Source organism: Pristis pectinata, chromosome 17, assembly GCF_009764475.1.
Source record: "Pristis pectinata isolate sPriPec2 chromosome 17, sPriPec2.1.pri, whole genome shotgun sequence".
In the NCBI taxonomy this organism is placed as follows: Eukaryota; Metazoa; Chordata; class Chondrichthyes; order Rhinopristiformes; family Pristidae; genus Pristis; species Pristis pectinata.
Genome location: NC_067421.1, coordinates 13,316,029 through 13,341,853, shown reverse-complemented (window position 1 = coordinate 13,341,853; position 25,825 = coordinate 13,316,029). Strand labels below are relative to the sequence as shown.

The following is a 25,825-nucleotide window of genomic DNA, read 5'->3' as shown; positions in this document are numbered from 1 at the left end:
CAGACTGGGTCAATAACCCCACACACCCTCACCTATAACCAGCAGACTGGGTCAATAACCCCACACACCCTCACCTATAACCAGCAGACTGGATCAATAACCCCACACACCCTCATCTGTAACCAGCAGACTGGACCAATAACCCCACACACCCTGATATATAACCAGCAGACTCGATCTATACCCACAGACCCGCATCTATAACCAGCAGACTAGATTAATAATCCTGCAGACCCTTATCCATAACCAGCAGACTGGATCAATAACTCACAGACCTTAATCTATAACTAGAATACTGAATCAATCTTCCCACAGACCCTCAACTATAACCAACAGACTAGATCAATAATCCCACAGAGCCTCACCTATAACCAGCAGACTGGATCAATACCCACAAACCCTAACCTATAACCAGAAAACTGCACTAATAACCCCACAGACCCTATACAATAACCAGCAGACTTGGATCAATTACCCCACAGACCTAATCAATAAACCATTAGGTCTAAATTAATAACCAGCACACAGAATCAATAACCCCATAGACCCACAGATCCCTAATCCATAACCAACAGACTTGAATCAATAATTGTCACTCTCTGATCAGTAAACCTAAATAGTAATCCCACAGATTGTAACTGAAAACCAGCAGACTTTGATAAATAACCCTACAGATCCTAATCAATAAATCATAAATCTAAATTAATAACTCCACAGATCTGAGTTCCAATCAATAATTCTACAGATTCTAATCAATTGCCCGTAGACCTTAATAAACAATATTCTCATTATGATGCATAGACATACTGATTTGGCCAAGAATTCTCTCCCAGAATAGACACCTGTGAAAACCCTACTGAAGATTTTTAAATAAGTTCCAAAAGAAGCCGGGTGAAGTCCTGAAAACGTCAAACTGATCTGAAACAAGATTTCAAGATAAACAGCTGATTAACTTATTTTTCATGAATATTTTTGTTGTAGTCATTCCTGCTAAATTCACTGGGACAGTTGATATTTGTTGCCCCTATCCAGTTGCTGTGTACAATTGAGCGACTTGCAAGTAAATGCAGCTACTTCAGTGTCAAGCACAGTGAGTGTGGTACTGGAGGCACATGTAAGCCAGATCAAGTAAAGATTTTCACAAACTGAATTCAGTTCCGATTTTCAAATTGCTTTTAATTCTCATTTCCCATATATCAGCCATTCCTCAATTTATGATAGGAATCTATTCCTGGAAAATGTTTTGTTAAGCAAAATTTAGTAAATTGAAAAGGCTGGGCATGATACATTTTGCGTGATACGTATTTTGGTACGGTGTATTCCCACGTGCAGAGTGGCTTGCTATTTGTTACGACAAAGAATAGCTTCGTAAATCAAAGCCCAAAGGATCAATAGCTTTAAGATGAAAGTTCATACATCAAACATTTGTAAATCAAGAAAATACGGTATTAATCCTCTACAATAGTGCACGGGGTCTTGTGTATTTTTTATATACAGGATGACAAGACCGGTGTTTTTTCCCAACACCAGTTCCAGTTGAGAAGGTGATAGTGAGCCATTCTGAGGAAATGCTGCCTTCCTTCTGGTGAAAATACTCCATCAGTACTGTCAGGTAGGGAACTGTGTGACTTAGACCCAGTGATGTGGATAGCTGTAATCAGGATTATGTCTTTTTCTAGAAGGGGAATTTGGAGCTGATGTTTTTCCAGTCTGCTTGATACCCTTGTCTTTGTAGGTCTGTTTTTTTCATTGCAAGGTCTGCAAGCCTGTGTAGGGTTGACTTTTTGTCTCCCTCGTGCACATAAACATACGTGCACATAGAGGGAGAGGAAGAATGAGATGGATAAAATGAGTGAGACAATGAGCACAAGAGACAGCAAGGAAACAGAAAATTGATATGGTAAAGAGACATGGAGACAAACATGCATGCAGGAGAGAGGGATAGACTCACAGAAAGCAGAACAGGAAGCCAGAGGATTGAGAGAGAGATAGAGAGAGAGAGAGCAGGATAGGAGAGAGAGCAGGATAGGAGAGAGAGCAGGATAGGAGAGAGAGGGATGGAGAGATAGAGAGAGAAAAAACAAAAGTGAAGGAAAGTGAGAAAATGTAAGTAGGAAACAAATCCAAAACAGAGGGAAGGAGAGAGTATGCGAGCAAGCAAGCCTGGGAGGGTGGTGGGGAAACGGCAAAGGAGAAAGACACTGAGAAGGAGAGATTTAGGGATGGACTGAAGTGAGAGAAACGTCAGGGAAAGGGACAGACAGTAGAAGGGAGGTGAACACTGATAAAGAGGCAGGGACAGGTGGGCAGTTTTTGAAGTGGTGTATTCCTTTAGCATGTTTATGCCAGGCTTCCAAGTGCTCTTGATGCATGGATTCATGGTTTTCAGTGCCATTCCAAATGCTCAGTTGTTTAATGGGTGTCATGCCTCTATTGCACTCTAGAGCACTGGCTTGTGATTACATCAGACCATGACAGGAAACCATGGCGCTTATCATTAGTTGACAATGGGGGAGGCAAAGGCAGTGAAAGGATTCACTGGGGACCAATGAAAAGCATCTAGAAACTAACCAGCATCCAGAGTTTTTTCACGGAGCAAGTTCTAGATTTACAGTACCAACAACGTGAAAAGGTTATTTCCAATTTTATCCCTTGCGGCTCAGTTCTAATTTTAACTCTGGTCCAGAAAAATGGCTTCACTGTATTTACAAGCAACCCCTTTAATCATTTTAAGTACCTTTAATATTGTCATACTTCAGTCTCCTAAAATCAAGATTACAAGCCAAGTTTATAACTATTCTATAATTTAATCCTTTAAGCTCTGTAATAATGCTGGTGAATTCACAGCGTACTTATTCCAAGGCCAATATATTCTTCCTGAATGTCTGTAATGAAAGGTTCTATTCAATTGTCTTGGAGCCTCTTTTTAAATGTCTTTCACTGTGGCCTGTTCAGTAATTTTCAGTGTTCAGTTGGTTAGTAAGAATTAAAGCTCACTGTTCAGTAATGGTTGGCTGATTACGGCTCAGCTCCATTCCCTCCTTCTAACCTCAGGCCTCTCAGTCAACCCCCAGGAGATCTCCTAAAACCAGTTCCCTTGCTTACCCAGCTCTGATGAAAATTCATTGAACAGAAAAATTAACCTTGTTTCTCTCTCCACTGACCTGCTGAGTATTTTCAGCATTTTGATTTTGTATTAATATTTATGATTTAAGATATTAGGAGAATTATCTCAATTCTGTGAAGCCTAATTAACAGAAAACCCCATCAGCTTGAGAATTCTGAGAGTGTCCACTTCTAACATATATAATTATTGGAAAAACAGAAGTTAGCACTGTGCCTACTACTCTGAACATCAACATCAGATGTATCTAAACCCTATTATTTTGTGGATTACTGAGTTTATAAGAATCTATCCCCTAACTGTTATGTTCCCGATGCATGCAGTACTTCAGGTGACTTCTCACAAATATTCTGCACTAATGAAACATATCTCTCCCCTCTGAGGTCACTCTGACTCCAGTTGTCCAGCTTGTACTTGTTCCAGTGTTCAGTAACTCTGTACTCCATTGCTACAATGCATTACACTTTTGATAAGGCAGAGATATAAAGGCAGACTTTCTTTGTTTGAACTCTGTAACTGCCTGAACCAAACTCTGTTATTGAGGAAAACTAAGAGTAGTGCGCACTTCCCGAGTTTACAGGTGAGAAGAAATACATATTAAATTTCATTATGGTTTTGAAGGTTTGAAATGTAATACCTGGAGTATGACAAATGGACACTACTTGTTCATGGGGATGGAAGAAAAGCAGCCCTTTGAAAACACTTGCTTCTCTCAAAGCAATCTAACTTTTTATCTTTCTCATTCCCTAAAGGACTAGATCCTCAACAACACCTGCCTGATAACTTTTTGTGATTCATGCGCAAGGTCACCAGGATCACAGAGAACTTCATTGCTTTCAGCTGGTGATTTTTGCTGTGAATCACAATCTAACAGATTCCTGTTAGAATTATATAGTCCAGATGTTTCTAGACTTGTAAATGAATTCCCACAGGATAAACTGCAAGTGTGAATCTGCACTCTATTGAGGAGAAATAGAAAACTGTCAAGAGGAAGGCCTCTTATGTAGCCTTGTAGATATGATGTGCCTAATTGCTGACTAAATCCTCAGTGTGGTTAGTGAAGTGAGGTCACTGATTATTATTAGAGAATGGCATTTGGGCTTTTATTTTAAGTTGATATTGTTAAGGAATCAAGGTGGAGGTCCAGGGTCAATACAGCACCACACTGGTTGTAAAATGGAGAGAACCGTGTGAATGGAAAGAAGGATAGGGTGAGGTTGAACTAATTTTACAATCTTTATAATGTGGAAGTGTACACTCACAGCTATGCTTTGCACATTCACTGCAGAATTCATATCACAGTTCTCAAGTTAGCATGAGCTACTGTTGATTAGGGTTCACTAAACAGTATGAGGTAAGGGAGTACATTACAGAGGGAACACCTGAGACAATAGAAAAAGTACTGATAGAAAAATGGACATTTATAGGAGTGTTATATTATTTACCTTGCAGCTTTTGAAAGAAGATGAGAATTTAGGTACAGAATTTCTCGGCATAATTGCTGCAATGCTAACGTAACTAACTACACCCATTACAGTGTAGTATTTGGAGCTGAGAACAAAAACCTGCAAGGCCAAGATATCCAGATATCATTTTGTGAAAATAAGATGTAGATTCGCACTTGGCACAGCAGGCTCCAAATACTGGGGCTGTTGCTGAGTCAGCTGCTGAAAGTCAGGGTGGCAGTGGTGCTGCTAAATTAGAGAACATTGGGAAAAAGGCTCCATAGAAGTGAGGACCAGTGGTGTTTGGGTATTACCTCCCCACTGTGAACAGATCCAATAAACATTTGCGGATGGCAACTTCAGCAGTTAAATGCTTAGGAACTTCTCACAGAGGATGCTGAATCTCTGGAACTCTCTTCTCCAGAGGGGTGTGGAGGTTGGATCATTGAGGGTATTTACAGAGGAAGTAGATACATTTTTGAAAAATGAGGGAATTGAGGGTAAGGGGTACAGACACAGGAAAGGAGACGAAGCCCGAGGCCGTGGCCTACTCCTGCTCCTACTCTCTTTTGTTCTTCTCCTGCCACTTCCCACTGCAGCCACCCCAACCCCGCTGAGATAAGCTAACTCAGAACAGATGCAACAGCAAACTTGGAAACCACTTTGTCTGCATAACTCAGCTGCTCAGTGCTTGCCCAGCCTGGCCAACAGCAGAGCAACAATGCTGCTGAACAGAATAGGCAGCTGCGTAACAACGTAGATTTGTACAAGTGAAGTCAACACATATCTGTAAAATTAAACAAGTTAATGACAGCAAAAAGATTTAAGGGAATATATTAAAACTTTGTGTTTTACAAAAAAATTTACTCTTATACATAATTAGTTAGTTGGAGCTCAGTGCAGAAATCTACACATTACCATAGCACATTCTTATTTTGAGGATCTGGGTCTCACAAGAACCGTCAAAGACAAGCATTACTTCAAAGTTAGAAAAACTATACAAGGGGAATACAAATTCACCAACTTAAAATCATGATCACTTTGTAAGTAATTCACAACTGTAATTCCAGAACTTAATTATCAAACAATAACTAGAGTCTAACAGCATTGTATTAAACCCTGCTCTCTGCATCCACTGTTGTGAGATTCCCAACACCAGGCTGTACAAATGGCTTTTTAAGTTCATTGAAAGAATAATGGAAGCAAGAATCCAGTGACATTGTTCATCATGATGAACCACCACTTCCATAAGGCTTTTCCCGCCTGGGTCCCATGAATTCCAGTCCTTCAATTGGGATTTCCTTTTCTTTGATGGCCTTCTGTAATTGAAATAAAAAGCTCAGGTTGTATTGAAAACTTTGAATCCACCAAAAGGAAATATTAATATTTTACAAACAAATCACTATGCATTATGTGCAGAAAAGAAAGAGAACACATATTCTACTCTGATAGTAGTGGATTCTTAATGCATTTCAAGGCAGTGGTTTTGGTACTAGTGAGTGGCCATTTTCAATGGAAGGTTGAAAGTTAACAATCATGCTGTTGGCGAGGTGTTATAGACTGGCAGCAAAAGCCATCAAATGTGCATCATTCACCTGAGCACTCCATTGTTCATGCCTCTCTCTGGTGACTGGCAAAGATCCCATAGCTTTACTTAAATAACGAGTGAGCACCCTGGTGTTGTGACCATACAGAACAGTGTATCCCTCAACCGTACTGAAACAGAAAATATTGGAAATACTCAGCAGATCACACGGCATCTCTGGAAAGAAACAGAGTTAACACTTCAGGACAAAGACTCTTTGTCAGAACTGGGAAAACAATTTAGTTTTCAGTAGCAGAGAATATGGGACATAGATAGATGGAACAAGGGGAATATCTCTGATAGGGTGAGACCAAATGAGTTAATCAAAGATATTCCCTTTGATCTATCCAACCATCGCTAACCCTCTTCGCTACTGAAAACTAACGTGTTTTCTCTCTTGCCCAGTTCTGACAAAGTGTCTTGGACCTGAAATACTAACTCTGTTTCTCTTTCCAAAGAAGCTGCCAGATCTGCTAAGTCTTAACAGCATTTTCTCTTCTTAATTCTGCAGTTTTTCTTTATGTATTTTCAAGCAGGTCTGATAAACGCCATGGTTTTAGCAAGTTAAACTCCAGCTGTATCCACACAGTTTCCACAGGATATGAAGATGCTCAAATGTCATGAAGTCCCTGCAAATGACATTGGGCTCACTGGCCTGCAGTTACACAACTTATTCCTACTGCCCTTTTCAAATGAAGGCATATTAGCTCCCCTGCAGTCTTCTACTACCTCATATGATGCTAAACAAGATGCAAAAATCTCTGTCAGAGCCCCAGAAATCTCCTCCCTTGCTTCCTACAGCTACCTGGGATAGACCTCATCCAGCCTTGTAGATTTATCAACCCTTATACATCCCATGACATCTAAGACTGCCTCCTTCTTAATACTGACATGTGCCAGTCTATCAGCCTGTCCCTCCCTGAACTCCCCATCTTCCATATCCTTCTCCTTGGGGAATACAGATGAAAATTATTCATTTAGGGCCTCATCCATGTCCCTTAACTCGACACATAGTTTACCCCTTGGGTCCCTAAAGGGATCCACTCTTTCCCTGGCTATCCCTTTGCTCCTGATATTCTTATGGAATGTCTTGGGATTCTCCTTAACTTTACTTGCCAAGGATATTCCCTGGTCCCTTTTTGCCCTCCTAATTCCTTTCTTAAGTTATCTCCTACACTCTATATCCTTCAAGTTATCTCCTACACTCTATATCCTTCAAGAGACTCACTTGATCCCAGTTGCCTATATCTATGCCTATGTTTCCTTTTATTTCTGATTAAACCTTCAATATGCTTTGTCATCCAATGATCCCTAATCTTGCCATCTTTGCCTTATACCCTTCCTAGAACATGCTAGCCCTGAATTCTAACACTCTTTTAAAAGATTCCCACTTGTCACGTCATTTTATCCACAAGCATCTGCTCCTAATCTACTTTTGCTGTGTCTTCTCTTATGCTACTGAAATTAGCCTTCCCCCAATTTAGGATCTTAACATGAAGACCTTATCCCTTTCTATAACAACCCCTAGAAACTTACAGAATTTTGGTCACTGTGCCCAAAGTGTTCCCCCACTGACAGTCCATCACCTGCCCAGTTTCATTTCCTAAGATAAAGCCACAACTGCCCTGCCTCTTGTCGGGCTGTTTACAAATTGTTTCAAAAAAGTGAACTGTATCCCAATGCCAATACAGGTGTAAAGATATATTCCTACAATTAAATAGAGCTTTGCTAAGACCACACCTGGAGCATTGTGGAGCAAAAAATAAACTGCTGGAAGAACTCAGCAGATCAGGCAGCATCTGTGGAGGAAAAGGGATGATCAACATTTTGAGTCAAGACCCTGCATCAGGAGCTCTTCCAGCAGTTTATTTTTTGCTCCAGCTTCCAGTATCTGCAGTCTCTTGTGTCTCCTGGGGTATTGTGTAGAGTTTGGTTTCCCTTTGTTAAAAAAAAACATATATTGAAGAACTACAGCAAAGATTTACCAGAGTGAGAGATTAAAGTAGGCTAGGTCTCCTGTTTTCTAGAATTTGGATGAAGGAGAGGTGATCTCACTGAAACACAGACAACTCTTGGACAAGGTAGATGGGGGGCGGGGGGGGGAGGGTAGAATGCTTTCCCTGGCAGGGGAGCCTAGAGTTAGGGGTCACAGCCTCACCACAAGGGGAACCTGAGTCCCTGGACTTCCCCCAACGCCCACCACCACCCCCCACCCCTCCATCACCCCAACCCTCCACCACCCCCCCAACCCCCATCACCCCAACCCTCCACCACCCTCCCAACCCCCCATCACCACCCCCAACCCCCATCACCCCAACCCCCCATCACCACCCCCCCAGCCCCCATCACCCCAACCCCCCATCACCACCCCCCCAACCCCCATCACCCCAACCCTCCATCACCACCACCCCAACCCCCATCACCCCAACCCTCCACCACCCCCACCCTCCCAACCCCCCATCACCACCCCCAACCCTCCACCACCCCCATCACCCCCACCCTCCCAACCCCCCATCACCACCCCCCAACCCCCATCACCCCAACCCTCCACCACCCTCCCAACCCTCCACCACCCTCCCAACCCCCCATCACCACCCCCCAACCCCATCACCCCAACCCTCCACTACCCCCCCAACCCCCATCACCCAAACCCTCCACCACCCTCCCAACCCCCCATCACCACCCCCCAACCCCCATCACCCCAACCCTCCACCACCCCCATCACATCCACCCTCCCAACCCCCCATCACCACCCCCAACCCCCATCACCCCAACCCTCCACCACCCCCACCCTCCCAACCCCCCATCACCACCCCCCAATCCTCCACCACCCCCCCAACCCTCCACCACCCCCACCACCCCCACCCTCCCAACCCCCCATCACCACCCCCCAATCCTCCACCACCCCCCCAACCCTCCACCACCCCCATCACCCCCACTCTCCCAACCCCCCATCACCACCCCCCAACCCCCATCACCCCAACCCTCCACCACCCTCCCAACCCATCACCACCCCCCAACCCTCCACCACCCTCCCAACCCCCCATCACCACCCCCCAACCCCCATCACCCCAATCCTCCACCACCCCCCCCCCAACCCTCCACCACCCCCATCACCCCCACCCTCCACCACCCCCCAACCCCCATCACCCCAACCCTCCACCACCCCATCACATCCACCCTCCCACCCCCCCATCACCACCCCCAACCCCCATCACCCCAACCCTCCACCACCCCCACCCTCCCAACCCCCCATCACCACCCCCCAATCCTCCACCACCCCCCCCCCAACCCTCCACCACCCCCATCACCCCCACCCTCCACCACCCCCATCAACCCCACCCTCCCAACCCCCCATCACCACCCCCCAACCCTCTACCACCCAACCCCCCATCACCACCCCCCAACCATCACCCCAACCCTCCACCACCCCATCACCCCAACACCACCCCCAACCCTCCACCACCCCATCACCCCCACTCTCCCAACCCCCCATCACCACCCCCCAACCCCCATCACCCCAACCCTCCACCACCCTCCCAACCCATCACCACCCCCCAACCCTCCACCACCCTCCCAACCCCCCATCACCACCCCCCAACCCCCATCACCCCAATCCTCCACCACCCCATCACATCCACCCTCCCAACCCCCCATCACCACCCCCCCAACCCCCATCACCCCAACCCTCCACCACCCCCAGCCTCCCAACCCCCCAGCGCCCCCCAACCCCCATCACCCCAACCCTCCACCACCCCCATCACCCCCACCCTCCCAACCCCCCATCACCACCCCCCAACCCCCATCACCCCAACCCTCCACCACCCTCCCAACCCCCCATCACCACCCCCCAACCCCATCACCCCAACCCTCCACTACCCCCCCAACCCCCATCACCCCAACCCTCCACCACCCCATCACATCCACCCTCCCAACCCCCCATCACCACCCCCAACCCCCATCACCCCAACCCTCCACCACCCCCACCCTCCCAACCCCCCATCACCCCCACCCTCCCAACCCCCCATCACCACCCCCCAATCCTCCACCACCCCCCCAACCCTCCACCACCCCCATCACCCCCACCCTCCACCACCCCCATCAACCCCACCCTCCCAACCCCCCATCACCACCCCCCAACCCTCTACCACCCTCCCAACCCACCATCACCACCCCCCAACCCCCATCACCCCAACACCACCCCCCAACCCTCCACCACCCCCATCACCCCCACTCTCCCAACCCCCCATCACCACCCCCCAACCCTCCACCACCCTCCCAACCCATCACCACCCCCCAACCCTCCAGCACCCTCCCAACCCCCCATCACCACCCCCCAACCCCCATCACCCCAATCCTCCACCACCCCCATCACATCCACCCTCCCAACCCCCCATCACCACCCCCCAACCCCCATCACCCCAACCCTCCACCACCCCCACCCTCCCAACCCCCCATCAGCCCCCCCACCCCAGCCTTACCTTCACGCACTCCTGGTACTGTTTGAAGAGCTCGCTGCACGGATCCGCGCTCCGTTCTCCCTTCAGGAACTTCTCCGCGAACCAGCGGTTGAAGCACAGGTCGTAGCCGCGCTTCAGCTCCAAGCACTCGGTGCCCACGCTGTTCATGTCGGCCCGGCCGCCTCACCCCCGCCGCCCGCCCCTGGGTCGCCTCGCTCCAACGTCATCGCCGGGCGCCGCTGAGCCGGGGGGGGGGGGGGGGGTGCCATCTTTGATGCTGGCAGGCAGGCCCCTGCTAGCGCCGCCATAATTACTGCTGGCAATTGTGCAGTGCGTTCCGCGCCAAAACATGAAATGCTGGACGGAGTCGGCGCTGCGGGTGGGAGGTGCAGGGTCAATGGTCTGTGCTTCGTGCGGACCCTTCCCCGCACGTCACGGCATCGATGCCCGATGCTCTCACCCGCCCCCGCTGCAAGCGGGCGCCAGCAGCGCCACTCCCGCCCCTAGCGGCACTGACGGCTCGCCGCAGCTCGGCCGGGGTCCGGCGCTGCCCCGGGCCGGTCTCAGACACACTGAGCGGCGGCCGGACCCTTCTCCCCCCAACTCGGCATCGTTCAGAGTTAATTCTAAGTGGCTCCAGATCAATTTAATAAAAATTCCGGAATATAAAAAGTGATCGCCCGAACAGGGACTTGAACCCTGGACCCTCAGATTAAAAGTCTGATGCTCTACCGACTGAGCTATCCGGGCCCTGAGCAACTCACTGCCGACAGTTATTTTGGAGCATTGAGACAAACTCTGTAACTAATTCTGATGTAGAGTCTGTACTGGAACAGCGAGTATCCTGCATAGATGCTCATTGAGTTCTTCAAGCAGTTTGTTTTTTGTTTTAATTATTGCAAGTATATCCACTGCAAACTACTCCCATCTAACCTCACATGGTCATTACATCATTCCTCCCCCCTTTAACTTATTAAATTGCATTTGTGCAATTCTGCACAACTATTATCAGACATCACCAGCAAGCAACAGTTTTCAAAGACAATGTAGACTGTTGTTAAAAATTAACCTACGATCCTTGACACTTGCATTTATTAAATGCAATTTCATGCGTTTTTGAATTTATATTTTTGCATTCAACAATTTCATGGCAATCATTGGTGTATTGCTTTCCCTAGGTGACGCATATTGCCAGGCATTTTTATTCCCTTTAAGCAGCATGGCTTATCTTTAGGCAGTCTGACGGGAAGGAAAATAGATTCATCTCATTCTGGAATATATATTTGCATGAAGACACAGTTATTTTTCATCAGAGAGAAATGAAGCAAAGTTAAGAAAAGTGATTGTAATGTGCCAGTCAGAAGTTGAAGTAATGTCCCTGGAGCATGTGTTGGAACTTATAATTGGCCAAAGACAGAGAGATCACTGTTCCAGCCTTCAAGACTCCACATTGAATTCAACAACTTTTTTTTCTCCAGCCTCATAAAGATTATAGAGGGATACAGCACAGAAACAGGGCCTTCAGCCCACTGAATCTGTGTTGACCCATTTATACTAACCTCACATTATTGGTATTAGTTTATTATTGTCACTTGTACCGAGGTACAGTGAAAAACTTGTCTTGCATACCAATCGCACAGGTCAATTCATTACACAGTGCAGTTACATTGAGTTAGTACAGAGTGCATTGATGCAGTACAGGTAAAATCAATAACAGTACAGAGTAAAGTGTCACAGCTACAGAGAAAATGCAGTGCAATAAGGTGCAAGGTCACAACAAGGTAGATCGTGAGGTCAGAGTCCATCTCGTCGTATAAGGGAACCGTTCAATAGTCTTATCACAGTGGGATAGAAGCTGCCCTTAAGTCTGGTGGTACGTGCCCTCAGGCTCCTGTATCTTCTACCTGATGGAAGAGGAGAAATGACCCAGGTGAGTGGGGCCTTTGATTATGCTGGCTGCTTCGCCAAGGCAGCGAGAGGTAAAGACCAAGGAGGGGAGGCTTATGTCTGTGACGCACTGGGCTGTGTCCACAACCCTCTGCAGTTTCTTGCGGTCCTGGGCAGAACAGTTGCCGTACCAAGCCATGAGTCACATTTTTTATTCTCCTTAAATCCTTTTAACTCCCCCCAGATTTTACCACTCACCTAGACACTTGGGGCAATTTACAGCAGCCATTTAACCAAGCTTTGGAATGTGCAAGGAAACTGGAGCATCCGGAAGAAACCTAAGCTGTCACAGGGAGAACGTGTAAACTCCATGCAGATAGTTACCAAGGTCAGCATACAATCCAGGTCTCTAGCACTGTGAGGCAGTGGCTCTACTAGCTGCTCCACTGCACCTCATCGTTATTTCAGATTTCATCTGTCTCCTTTATGTACCTCTTCAAGACACACCTTTACCACTCTCTTTCAGCTGATAATTAGGTCACCAAGTCTATCACCGACCTTCCCCTTTGCTCTCTCTAATCCTATCCCTTTCTTTGTAACTTAAATTTTGTTTCTAATTTTATCCATTCCCTCTCCACTGATGCTGGCTGGAGAGAAAATAACCAAAGAGGCCAAAGAATGCTGGTCATTATATCTAGAGGACCGGATTGACTAGAAGTTATGCAAGTGAACACTAATCATGCAGAGCCCTGGTTAGTTCAGTCTAGAGTACTATGAGCAGCTCTGGAGACGATACCTTAGGAAGGATGCATTAGCTTAAAGCATATGCAGCAGTGACTTAGCAGAATGACGTCTGGACTCCAGGGGGTTAAGTTACAGGAGCAATTACACAAACTGGAACAGAGACTAAGTAGGGATTTGAATGAAGTTTCAAGATAATGGGGGAATAGAGATAAACTATTTCTGCTGGTTTATTCAGATACCGCAACGAAGATTGGTAAGATATGACTTGCATTTTTAAGGTATCTTTCACAATCTCACCATGTCACAGTGCTTTTCTTTTGAAAAGCAATCACTGTTGCAATATTGGAAATTTGGTAGCTAACTTGTTATAGAGTCAAACAGCACAGAAACAGGCCTTCTGACCTACCAACCACCAATCACCCACTTATACCAATCCCACTTTTATTCTCCCCACATTCCCATCAACTCCCTCCAGATGGTACCACTAGGGGCAATTTACAGTGGCCAATTAACCTGCCATTAATCTTCTGTACATCAAGTTCCTGCAAATGGCAATATGACAATGACCAGACAATCTATTTTAATGAGGGTGACAGAGAGATGAACATTAGCCTGAGGGAAACTCCCCAACTCTTCTGCCAAAGATTGCCGCCTAGGGGAGTAGAGAGGGCCTCAGTTTAAAATCTCATGCAAAACACGACGGCTTGGGACATGTGGTGTGCGGAGGCAGTGGGAGAATTGATTCAAAGATGCTACATAACTGAACAGAGAGGGTGAGAGTAGAGGGAACTTTCCTGAGCTGGCAGGAAGCAGAAGCTGATGTTAGAGAGGTCGTGCTCAGGTCACCACTGTCCATCAGATATATAAATGATTTGGACTCAGGCTAACCAAACATTACCTACTGTACATTATCTTATTCCCTCCAATAGTTTTCTGTGATATGAATATATCCATTTGAACTTTTCACTGGTATCGTATAAAATCATGAGGGGCATAGACAGGGTGAGTGCACTCAGTCTTTTTCCCAGGGTTGGGGAATCAAGAACTAGAGGGCATAGGTTTAAGATGAGAGGGGAACGATTTAACAGGAACCTGAGGGGCGAATTTTAACCCAGAGGGTGGTCAGTATATGGAACAAGCTGCCAGAGGAAGTGGTTTAGGCAGGTACAATAACAACTTTTAAAAGACAGTTGGACGGGTACATGGATAGGAGAGGTTGAGAAGGTTATGGGCCAAATGCAAGCAAATGGGACTAGCTTGGATGGGGCATCTTGATCAGCATGGACCAGTTGGGCCGAAGGGCCTGTTTCCATGCTGTATAACTCTGTGACTCTATCCATCTCCAATATTTGTTTCGTAATAGTCTACCAAGATCCATAAAAATGTTGCCTGGACTGGAGGGCTTGAATTATCAGGAGAGTTTAGATAGGCTATGTCTTTTTTCCCTGGAGCTTAGGAGGCTGAGGGGTGACATGCCAGAAGTATATAAAATTAAGAGAGGCATAGATAGGGTACATAACCAGTGTCTGTTTCCCATGCTAGGGGTGTTTAAAACTAGAGGTCTGAGAGGTAAATTTTTCACAGAAAGAAGTAGTTGGTATCTGGAATGAGCTGCCAGAGGAAGTGGTGAAGGCAGGAACAGTAACATTTAAAAGGCATCTTGACAGGTATTGGTATTGGTTTATTATTGTCACTTGTACCGAGGTACAGTGAAAAACTTGTCTTGCATACCGATCGTACAGGTCAGTTCCTTACACAGTGCAGTTACATTGGGTTAGTACAGAGTGCATTGATGTAGTACAGGTAAAAACAATAACAGTACAGAGTAAAGTGTCACAGCTACAGAGAAAGTGCAGTGCAATAAGGTGCAAGGTCACAACAAGGTAGATCGTGAGGTCAGAGTCCATCTCATCGTATAAGGGAACCATTCAATAGTACGCGAATGAGGATGGCATAGAGGGGTATAGCCTGCCACTTCCTTCCATCCAGTCCATCTCCACAGTGCGTTGCTCAAGGAAGGTTAATTGTATCGTCAAGGATGCCCGCTACCCTGGCCATTCCTTCTTCTGGGAGAAGATACAGGAGCTTGAAAGCCTGGATAACCAGAGTCAAGAACAGCTTCTTCCCCACGCCAGTCACCTCTTTTACACCCCGCCGTCCTGGTGATGTTGCCATGTTCTCGGTCTCTCTTAACTCTACCTCTCTTGGTTATTCCATTATTGTCACTTTAGGACTCTTTTTGCACTACTTCAGATGGCACTACTATCCTTGCACCATTCTGCTCTTTTGCACTCGTCGCTGCATTGATTGATGTATTTATTATTACCATATATTCTATTTACGCTGTGAGCTTCATACAGGCAAGGAATTTCATTGCACCCTGGTGTCTATGACAATAAACTAATCTGAATCTGAATGAATGCAGAGAAGCAGGATTAGTTTCGATCGACATGAAGGCTGGGATAAACATGGTGGGCTGAAGGGCCTGTTTCTATGCTGTACTCTCTGGCTCTATTCTTCAATTCATTTGAATCTATGTCTAAAATTACTTCATTATTCCTAAACCCTGCTAGTAGTTCCCTGCAATATTCCAATTGACCTTTCTGCTACTGACTAGGGAGAGAGAAAGAATACACAGTTAACGCTCCAACTGTTAATTGCATTCCTGTGGCCCATATTGAAAACACACAGGGTCAGGCATGGCAGTGATAAAAGGATGTGAAGAATGACGAGGGGGTGGCGTTGTCCATGAGATGCAGCAGATCATAAGTTACATTACCCACATAACAATCACATTTTCAAAGGTACATAATTGACTGTGAAGCATCTTGGGACATTGTGAGTGAGTAAAGAGAATTTGTGATGAAGCATTATACACTGAGTTTTGGAAACTGTTATTTTACTACTCATTCTATGAGAACAGAGATTAATAGTTGGATTAAACTAAATGCTTAGCCAGGGCTGTTTCCCCACAATGTAGCAGTGAGCTGTTAGAGCTGCCTGTAAATAGCTCAGCGTGTTCTGACACAATTTGCACTGACTTGGATATTAAATGAGTTTTCTTTTTGACCTTTTGAATCTTGGTGATCCAGATCGAAGACATACCACCCACTCTTCCCTGGGATATAAAATTAATTTTGTGTGAACTGGGTAGATGGCTGTTAACAAATCTCCTGGGCAGCTGGAAGACTTCACAAGACACTGGAAAAGTAAGCAGGATATGGTTTGAAAGAAACAACAGGTTTGACAGCCATGGAAAACGGTTGGAGGTTTTTATTTAACATTGAATGTGTGTTATTTTGCGGTAGCAAAATGTGGTGGAATCCCATGTATTCTTCAGTGAGCAGTTTATTGGGTTGTAGGGACTAATTACTAAAGTTCCCTATCTTGGCCCAGGTCAGGACAGGGACTACAATTCATAGCAAATTATTTGACTTACGGAAGCTACCTTCAAGTTCAAATAACAAACTAGGTGTTGTTTAAAAGCCCAAACTTTAACAATTGAGGGCAGCTAAAGTGGGATAAATCTTGAGTGAGGCTTTAGTGAGTTTCTGCAAGGATGTCCGGTGAAAAGTAGAAGCTACTATTCACATGCCTAAGGATTATACAATCCTCAGCATATAGTGGTCAATGAGAAATACCTTGGAAACTATAGTCTTTGAAAGGGGGTGAACAAGATTGAAGATCCCTCCATCCATTCTGTGTTCAATGATGCTTCCAGAGGGAAGACAATCTTTGCGAAGGAGTAGAATGATGGAAGGTTAGAAAGATGGAAAAGGTGGTTGAGGTGATGATATACCCATGATCCCTACTGAAAGGAATCTGCCTTTGAACAATGACTTTGATGACTTTTGTAGGGAAGTCAAAACTAGCTGACAATTTCCACTCAGCTTCTTAATTTATGGAGTAAAAGGCCTTTGTCAGGTTAACAAAAGGATTATGCCAACATTTTAGCTTGGATCTGTTGAGTAATAATCGTGTTGCCCATCCTGTGACTTAGTCTGATTTCACACTCAGAGTCTGGTAGGTCTTCCACAGGAATAGGAAGGAGATGGTTCAGAAGGATGTAGATGAGATGGAAAACAGGGTAATACCATGATAAGTTCCATACACTGACATCTCCCTTCCTAACATTAATAATCGTGTTGCCTTTTTTCATCTCCATATTTGGAAAATGAGTTTATGCAGTCTCAGTACCAGTTCCAGGATGGGTAGATTGTGGGCAAGTAACTTCACTTCTTCTCATTAAGTTACTTGTTTTCTTGACCAGTATCTGAGGTTAGACGATCAGGCTATGTGGAGCTTGCACAGGAGTTGAGGCCACAGGGGCAGATTCAACAATGGTCACATTGAGCAGCAGACTTGAGGGGCAGATGGCCTACTCCTACTCCCATTTTGTATTCTCGTGTTCAGCAATTTCAATGTCTCTGTTATTCCTACAGGCAAATAGTCTTTTTATTTGATTGGGTATAACTGACCTCTTATACACTGTTACTAGGACAGATGATCCATGTTTGACAGCTGTTGTGATAGCAAATGCCTCCCCTCAGCAAATGTTTCTGTGTCCCTATTTCTCTTATTCATGAATGTTTCTGCACACAATGGTCCTTTCTATGCTGGCAAACTGTACAGTATGTTCTTAGCCTGCCAATGATCATCAGTCCATTAATGGAATCAAAGAAAATTTATGACTGAAGACCCTTCAGACCATTGTGTTTGAATATTTTTCTTCAGCTCCACTCTCAACATTGACCAATCTATAGGTGCAACAAGTTTAGATCTTCTGCACTAACATCCATAGGCAAAAGTATCATAGGCTTCGCAATTTATTTAACCATTAGGATGTTATTTCATTAGAAGTGGAGCCTAGAAATAACTGAACAGTACATACAAATTTATTACATTCCTTCACTGAGTTCAACCCAGATAGTTTCTTCTCCATGACCTGAAGCATCTTGGTCATTTAAACTATTTTGATGACAAATCAGTTCTAATCAACACTTAGTCTTAGAATTGCATGAAAATTCCCCACCATCTGCATAAACATCTAAACTATAATATGCTAAAAATTTGCAAATGAATACCATTAATGTAGTTCTGACAAAAGGTCTTTGACCCGAAATGTTTCCACAGATGCTGCCTGACGTGATGAGTGTTTCTAGCTTTTGTTTTATTTTAAATTTCCAGCATCTGCTGGTTTTCATTAATATAGCTGGCACAACACTTAACACTACTACCGTGTTATCTCAGAAAATTAAAGAACTGTAGCCTGCTCTTAACAAGGTTTTGTACCAGCCATTCTCACTTTTCTAAAACAAAGTGTTCAATTACTAGATCTGGATGTCACTGGAAAAGCTGGTATTCATTGCCCCTTCCTAAATGCCCTTGAGAAATTGGTGGTGAGTCACCTTTTGGAACAACTACAGCAATATGCTTCCAAGTCAGAAAAATCTATAGTTGGTTTCCTCAGGCACCTACTGCCATGACGGTAACCAAGATGTTCACCGAAAACTTTACAATGTCCTAGCAATACAAGCAATGTATGAAAGCTTCATGATGGAATAATTTCTGATAACCTTAGAAGCCAGATTTCTGCCTCTCAATGAAGCTCAACCCATTAGACACTGATGAAGGGTCTTCACCTGAAACATTAACCAAATTTCTGTCCACAGATGCTGCCCACCTTGGTGAGTAGTAATTCCCACATTTTGTTTCTTTTCCCCAGATTTCCAACATTTGCAGCTTTTTTTTGGTTTTTAATTTACATAATACAGAACAGCTGACACATCTGACTTTCCATAGCATATTTATTATGGTGTTACCTCAACAAAGGTGAACACTCGATTCTGATTTCTGCCCTTATTATAGGAAAAAAATGCACTCATTTACATAATTAGGCTTGAACAAATGATCCATAACTTCTGCGGCATTCTTCTCTGCTCCAGAAATTTCAATCTTCCCAGCCAGTGGGCAGAGGATTAGTATGGGAGTTATGGAAGAAGGTGTGGTTCCCATCACCCCAAGGGAATGGCTGTGGACAAAACAGTAGAAGTGTACATTAGTATCGCTATTTCAGAAGAAACAGAAACCACTTTAATTTTCAATGTCTGGCCTCCCATAAAATGGTAGATCTACTTCCCATTCTTCAATCCCACCATAATTCAAAGAAATCTCTTCAATACCATGAGGATTCACGGACAGCGCTAGTGAGATGACCTCTGTGGATTGCCCATCTCCACAAAGCCCCCCTGTCATAAAATAGCACAGAGGCTCACTGTCTCCTCGTCCAGAGGCAGAGGAGATTTTTATCCCTCCCAGAGACTGGTTTCAAAGTGGCTGCAATTATTACCTGGCTCCTGTGTGCAGGGATTGTGGTGTTTGGAGAGAGCTGGTCATTTGGGCAGTTGTTTATGTACTTGTGGCCCATTTATACAATATTCCTGTAAGTGTCTATCACATGTCAAATACTGTTTTAATCTCTTTCAATTGCACTGTGACCCAATCTTCAACTGGTATCAACTCCTCGGGAAATAATTTAATCCTATTGCCGGCAGTTGAGGTAGCAACTCATGGCTGTGGATTCTCAGAAAGTTATAATTCCAGTATTTACCCAAACTGCATGCAGAATTCAGATTATACAAACTATATTGAAATAAATACCTAGACTAGATGTTGACCTCTCACCATCTGGGACATATCCTCTTTTCGATACTACCATCAGGAAGACGGTACAGGAGCCTGAAGACCCACACTCAACGATTCAGGAACAGCTCCTTCCCCTTCACCATCAGATTTCTGAATGGTCCATGAACACTACTTTGTTATTTTTTTTGTCCTATTTATTTTGTAATTTATAGTAATTTTATGTCTTTGCACTGTACTGCTGCCAGAAAACAACAAATTTCATGACATACAACTCAGTGATAATAAACCTGATTCTGAAAACAAAGGTTCTTCTACAGAGGATGAAAAGCCCAGGATAACTGAAGGAGCCACATTCGATCCAATTACTAATTAGCAAGCAAACAACGCTTTTCATAGAATTTCACTTTCAGTTATCAGGCTGCCTGGCTGTTTTGATTTTTGATAGTAGATTTATATATGTAAACCACTACATTATGAACGGCAGAAAATTCTCTGGCACTTAACTTAAAGTAGCCTTCACTTAAAGTAAATGCAGTACATACTTTGGTCCTGATGCGAAGATGTTCATAAGGAACAAACTCTTTCTTCTCGTGGGTGTGATGCTGTGCCTTCAAGTAGCAGTTCAACATACACACAGATACACCAGGAACAGCAACAACAAAAGTCAAGATTTTCCACATGCGCGCTGGTGAAAGAAAATGAATATCACAGCTAAAGCCAAGTGCATGTGGATATAATACTTTAAGGCTATGTTCCTAACACAGCCTTACTGCCAGTACAAAGCAAATTACTTTGCAATGATAATGTACTGAGTTAGTCTAGAGTCAGTTCCATTCTGATGAGATACTTTCAATCTCACACACTTACCACTTGGCAGTGCTTCCACTATGATTTAAAAGCTTTCCAGAGTCATTTTATTAGGGCTTTAGATAAAGATCAAACTCAGCTTAAGTCAAGTCTGGCAAATGGAGTAATGGAAAATAGTGATCTGGTGCACGATTCACAGAAGGCCAGTAGGCAGATACAGCAAGTTAAATAGGAAAGGTAACAGAACATTGCTGGGGAAATATATTATAATATTTCCATGTTATATTAGTCTCCTTATTTAAGGAGGACGTTACTGCACAGGAAGCAGTTCAGAGATTTACTGGGCTAACACCTGAAAATGGGTGGATTATCTACCAAGAAAGGTTAATCAGGTAAGGCTTGTGTCTGCTGGCGTTTAGAAGAATAACAAGCTTGATCGGAACAAAATCCTGACATGGTAATGTGGAAAGTAATGTTTCCTTTTGTGGGAAAATTAAAAACTTAAAAAATAAGGGATCAAATAAGATAACATGCTTTGTTTCCCCCCAAAAGACTCAAGTCTTTGGAAGCCTTCCTCAAAGATGGAAGCAGAATCTTTGAATATTTTTGTTACAGAGACTTGATAAGCAAGGAGGTGAAAGGTTGCCAGGAAAACAGAATTGAGGCCGGGATTTTATTAAACGGCAGAGCAAGCTGAAGGGGGCCGAATTTGGGTGTAATGTTCATCTGAACCCATTTAACGTCTGGTATAGTATCACTTCCCAGTGCACGACTTTAATTCTGACCATGACCTTGAGCATTAAACCCCAGACGACACTCTGCATTCTTGAAACTACTTTGGATATAGTTGATTTGGTAAAATAATCCACAGTAAACTCTTAAAAAAAAATCCTCGCAAAATAAAAACATGATTTTAATGGGGGGGGGGGGGGCAGGGATCCGCCCGCCACACTAACTGCGGCCCGTCGGCGGCAGCTCCAGACCCGGGGGAGGGGCGACGTCCGGCGCCACCCTGTCCGCAGTTACACCGGGAGCTCCGTCTCCCACCCCCGGCGAGGGGAAGGGCCGCTGCCGCCGGCCGGGCCCCGACCCCCGGGCCCGGCATCTCCCCCTCCCCCTCCTCCGGAGCCGCTCCGTCGGCCCCGCAAGGTCACCGCCCAACAGCCGGCCTGCGCGCACGGTTCCACCGGCGCGGCGCCGCCGACGGCTGCCCCCTCCCCCGACACTCACCGCCCTGGTGCTCCTCGGCGCCGGCGGCCGCCGACAACGGGCGGGCGGCGCTGAAACTCCTGCGGAAGAGCCGAGCCCACCCCGCCGCCATCTCGGACAGACTGCCGGCCAGTGCGCAGGCGCGGCGCCGCCCGGCCTGAAGGTCACGCCCGCAGCAAAGGGAATTTTAAATTGTGTTTCACACCCTGCTCAGGACTCCGCGTCCAGTAACTCTTCCCCGGGAAGAAAGTTTATTTTTTTTCCCTCCCCCGATATCTTCTGCTATTTCAGCCTGCGGTGTGGGGCGGGGCATCCCAAACCGCGTCATCGGTACCGTAACCCCCCGATAATCCGCCACCCCGCCATCCGGAGCTCCCAATGGTCCGGCACCTGGCTCAAGGTGATGGTTCCCGCGCTGCTCTGAATTACCCTGGATCACCTCGCTGCCTTTAACCCTGCTGGGTTCACTGGAACATTTATCACAATGCCGTGCAATATATATTAAAATGTGTGAATTAAAGGTGGAGACTGCAGCTGCTGGAATCTGGACCAACACAGGAGATGCTGGAGGAGCCCAGCAGGTCAGGCAGCATCTATGGAGGGAAATGGACAGTCGAGACTTTACCATCCAGTCTAGATGAAGATGAAAGGACTGACCTGACCCGAAATGTTGACCGCCTGCTTTTCTCCACGGATGCTGCCTGGCCTGCTGAGTTCCTCCAGCAGCATCATGTTTTTCATCTGGATTCCAGCAGCTGCAGTCCTTTGTTTCTCTGATTTTTTTTTGATCCTGTAAAGTTGTTATCCAAATGCAAACTGCAAATGCAAATCATACTGTTTTTCATTGTTCATAAGCTGGGGAGGACTTGTAACAATAATAACATCCAATAGACTGGAACATCCAACAATCCAGCACCACCAAAATCCCAACCAGGGGGCTAGGATAGTGTATCCCTCTCTTCCCATCCACCGCTCCATATTCAGTTTCTCCCATACTCGTCACACCAGCCTGATGCCACCAATCACGCCTTCCGCTCCCCATTTCTTTCAGGTTTCTGGGGACAGATTCCACCCGTCAACTGTTCAACACTTGCACATTGCACCTCCACATGCCCCTTCACGCTCTCCCCACCATCCAGTGCCTCAAACAATCTTTCCATTCATAACAGTACTTTACTCTCTCACTACCCCTGGAAGATGGCCGGCTTCCATCCAGTTCTGTGGGGTCTCGGGTTGCTGATGATGCCAGTGGGGGGGATCCACAGATTCAAGTCAAAAGGTGGGACAGGGGTGGGTCAGTGAGGGGTGTAGCTTGGGGAGTGTGGGGCATAGTTTGAAGGGGATGGGTAGTTTGGGGGTGGGGGTGTAGTTTTGGGGGGTTGGGGTGGGTAGTTTTGGAGCTGTACCCTCTCTGTGTGCTTCCAACTAAAACACTCAAGGTTCTCAATGTCTGGTCCAGGTGAAGGGTCTCGACCCGAAACACCACCCTGAATGCTCCTTCTCCATCTTGAGTGATCATGGGCTGGGGGTGCCCATGAGTCAGAGGATGTTAATTTTTTTTAAGAGGGTTTTGAGAACATTCTTGAATCATTTTCTCCATCCACCTGGTAATCTCTTCCCGTGACAGAACTGGGACTAGGGTTCGGGACCTGCTCAGCGGAGGGGGCAGAGGGTAATTGGAGCCTCGATGTCAGGGTATGGCCTGGAGGAGGAACCTGACATCGATTCTCTTATCCTGCCAGTGCACTTAGATGGTTTTGCGTTGGTGGTACTGCTCTAGTATTTTGAGGTACCTGTTGTAGTTGATATGAGCTTTGTGCTGGGTTTGAGGCCTTCAAACACTCACTCCTCAGGTGGCCTAAGGTTAGCTGGCACACAGGATATGATGGTGAATTTCATCATCGATGTCTGTCTTTGCTGAGAAGTGGCTCCCAAGGCACATCATGTGGTCCACACTTTCCAGGGTCTCATCATGGATTTTTATTGTTGGGGTGGTGGTGTTGTACAGCTGGGCAGGTCTGTAAATGATCTTTGTTATGTGCATGTTGTGTATGTCTCATTCACTTGTATGCTTTAGTGAAGAGTGACGACTTGGAGACCAGTCTTTTAAGGTGTGCATATGCAGACGTCATTTGCAAACTGCAGCTTGATGATTCGGGTTGAAGTGACCTTGTTCTGGAGCTGAGATGACGAAGGTTGAACTGTTTCCCATTTGGCCTGTAGATTAATTCCACTCCAGCAGGAAGTTTCTCGGCGGTGAAGTACAATATCATGGTGAAAAGATTGAGAAAAGCATTGGGGTGATGACTTGGTCTTGCTTGATGGCCATTCATTGATTAAGGTCATGGTTTGCATGCCATCATGTAACAGGAGATAATTTTATGAAGGCAACAAATGTAAGGAAGGATACTTCTCAATCTCTCTCAACTGATGAGCCAAATGCTTTTGTGAAAGGCCATTTATAGTGGTTGATGTTGCTGGCTACGTTTCCCTTGGAGTTGTCAAGCAGTGAAGATCTTGTTCATGGACAGAATCTGCAAGGCAGTTTGGGGAGCACCTCTGTGTCCATTGGGAAGAGACAGTTGAAGGGAAACCCTTCAAGTTCTTTTTCTGCGGCAGACAGCAGGGAGAGCCCTGTATAGTTCCTACACAGGATCAGAGAGACCAGGTAACCTACTCCTGCTCCTATTTTCTTGTGTTTTTATGTCCAGTCTGTTCCATTGCAAGCCCTTGAATTGCTTAGTTTAATGAGGTCATGCATTTATACGGAACGGACCACAGAGGCTCTGCTTTAGAACAGGACCACCCTACACTTCCCCACAGGATATTCCCATCATCCAGTTCCTACAGAATAGATTACTTCCCAACATCCCTCCAATTCCCACATTAGCCAACGTTGTTAACCATTCACTCTGCAAGTGTGTAGCTGTGAAAATCCTCTGATCTCAGTCTTATAAATATATCACAAGATCCACTCAGAACTTCTGACTGGGTTAGGACCCAGTAGCATTGCATCATGCTAACTCCCCACCACCCCCCACCCCCCCCAACTCCATCCCTTTTCACTCTGGGTGGGAGCTAGACTTTACCTCATGCTTAAAAGTAGCTACAACTTGACATTGAATAGGAAGAAACCTTGTTAAATAGTGATCCCAATCTTCTTTCGGACTTACTGTCCAGGACCATCACTCAAGCCTCTCTTTGATCAGGAAGGGATTTTTCAGACTGTTTCCTCTGCTTGCCCGGTACGAACCGTGAAAGGCTGGGAAACCTAGTTATTTCCCCTTTCACTTTCCACTCTACTTGGCCCTGCATGCAGAATCCTACTTCTGTTAGACAATGTAAGACTGTTGAGACAATGTTAGACTGTTAGACAATGTTAGACAATGACCAAGTAAATTCCCAGGGAGTGACTGAGACTGCCTTCAGCTGTAAAAAGGGAAATCTTACACATTTTTAAAACAGCTCAGGACACCCAGGGGTCTTTCCCACCATGAAGTACTTCTGAACTGCAATCCCTATCATCAGTGTTGAATCTACAGCTAAACAGCAGGAAGCTGATGGTTCTATAAATGCTCCCAAATATTTCCCCTTTGAAAGATCGGAAATGCTCTTTGCGCTATCACAAGGAATCTGCAATGACAACAGAGTAGGTGTTGTAACATTAACAAAACTGCCATTGTATTGAGAAAGGGACAAAACGTGACAATATTGGTTTGAAATGAAGACACCATAGTAATCTCCATCATAAAATAAAAACTGAAAGTACTGGAAACACTCAGCAGGTCAGGCAGCATCTGCAGAGAGAGGAACAGAGTTAATGATTCAGGTTCGAGACCCTTTGCCTTTTGCCTCCATCAGTCTTTCTTCAATGTCATTACAGCCCTTCCAGTTGTCAGGGTTCACTTTGTTGAATAGC

The 25,825-nt window shown here is 45.5% G+C and overlaps 2 protein-coding genes and 1 non-coding gene across 3 annotated transcripts; all 3 read right to left on the bottom strand.

Annotated features, from left to right (window-relative positions):
* Positions 1 to 5,387: 5,387 nt before the first annotated feature.
* On the bottom strand, positions 5,388 to 10,810 carry triap1 (TP53 regulated inhibitor of apoptosis 1). Its single transcript, XM_052032121.1, has 2 exons — positions 10,636 to 10,810; positions 5,388 to 5,888 (listed from the first exon to the last, which is right to left on the bottom strand). Exons 1-2 carry the CDS (start codon positions 10,780 to 10,782, stop codon positions 5,796 to 5,798), a joined length of 240 nt encoding a protein of 79 aa, XP_051888081.1. The 5' UTR covers positions 10,783 to 10,810; the 3' UTR covers positions 5,388 to 5,795.
* A 481-nt stretch (positions 10,811 to 11,291) lies between these two features.
* Positions 11,292 to 11,364, bottom strand: trnak-uuu (transfer RNA lysine (anticodon UUU)). The gene has a single exon. It is a non-coding gene; the product is annotated as a tRNA-Lys (tRNA).
* Positions 11,365 to 19,034: 7,670 nt separating this feature from the next.
* On the bottom strand, positions 19,035 to 22,084 carry LOC127579628 (cytochrome c oxidase subunit 6A1, mitochondrial-like). Its single transcript, XM_052032519.1, has 3 exons — positions 21,928 to 22,084; positions 20,433 to 20,575; positions 19,035 to 19,276 (listed from the first exon to the last, which is right to left on the bottom strand). Exons 1-3 carry the CDS (start codon positions 22,016 to 22,018, stop codon positions 19,196 to 19,198), a joined length of 315 nt encoding a protein of 104 aa, XP_051888479.1. The 5' UTR covers positions 22,019 to 22,084; the 3' UTR covers positions 19,035 to 19,195.
* Between the last annotated feature and the right edge of the window lie 3,741 nt (positions 22,085 to 25,825).

Excerpts from the sequence above, each read along its gene's own strand:
- triap1 (XM_052032121.1), bottom strand. The coding sequence starts at position 10,782 with ATGAACAGCGTGGGCACCGAGTGCTTGGAGCTGAAGCGCGGCTACGAC. Across the intron at positions 5,889-10,635 it reads AGTACCAGGAGTGCGTGAAG|AAGGCCATCAAAGAAAAGGA; the intron begins GTAAGGCTGGGG and ends TTTCAATTACAG.
- LOC127579628 (XM_052032519.1), bottom strand. The coding sequence starts at position 22,018 with ATGGCGGCGGGGTGGGCTCGGCTCTTCCGCAGGAGTTTCAGCGCCGCC. Across the intron at positions 20,576-21,927 it reads CGCCGAGGAGCACCAGGGCG|CGCGCATGTGGAAAATCTTG; the intron begins GTGAGTGTCGGG and ends TTCTTTCACCAG. Across the intron at positions 19,277-20,432 it reads ATCTTCGCATCAGGACCAAA|CCATTCCCTTGGGGTGATGG; the intron begins GTATGTACTGCA and ends TTTTGTCCACAG.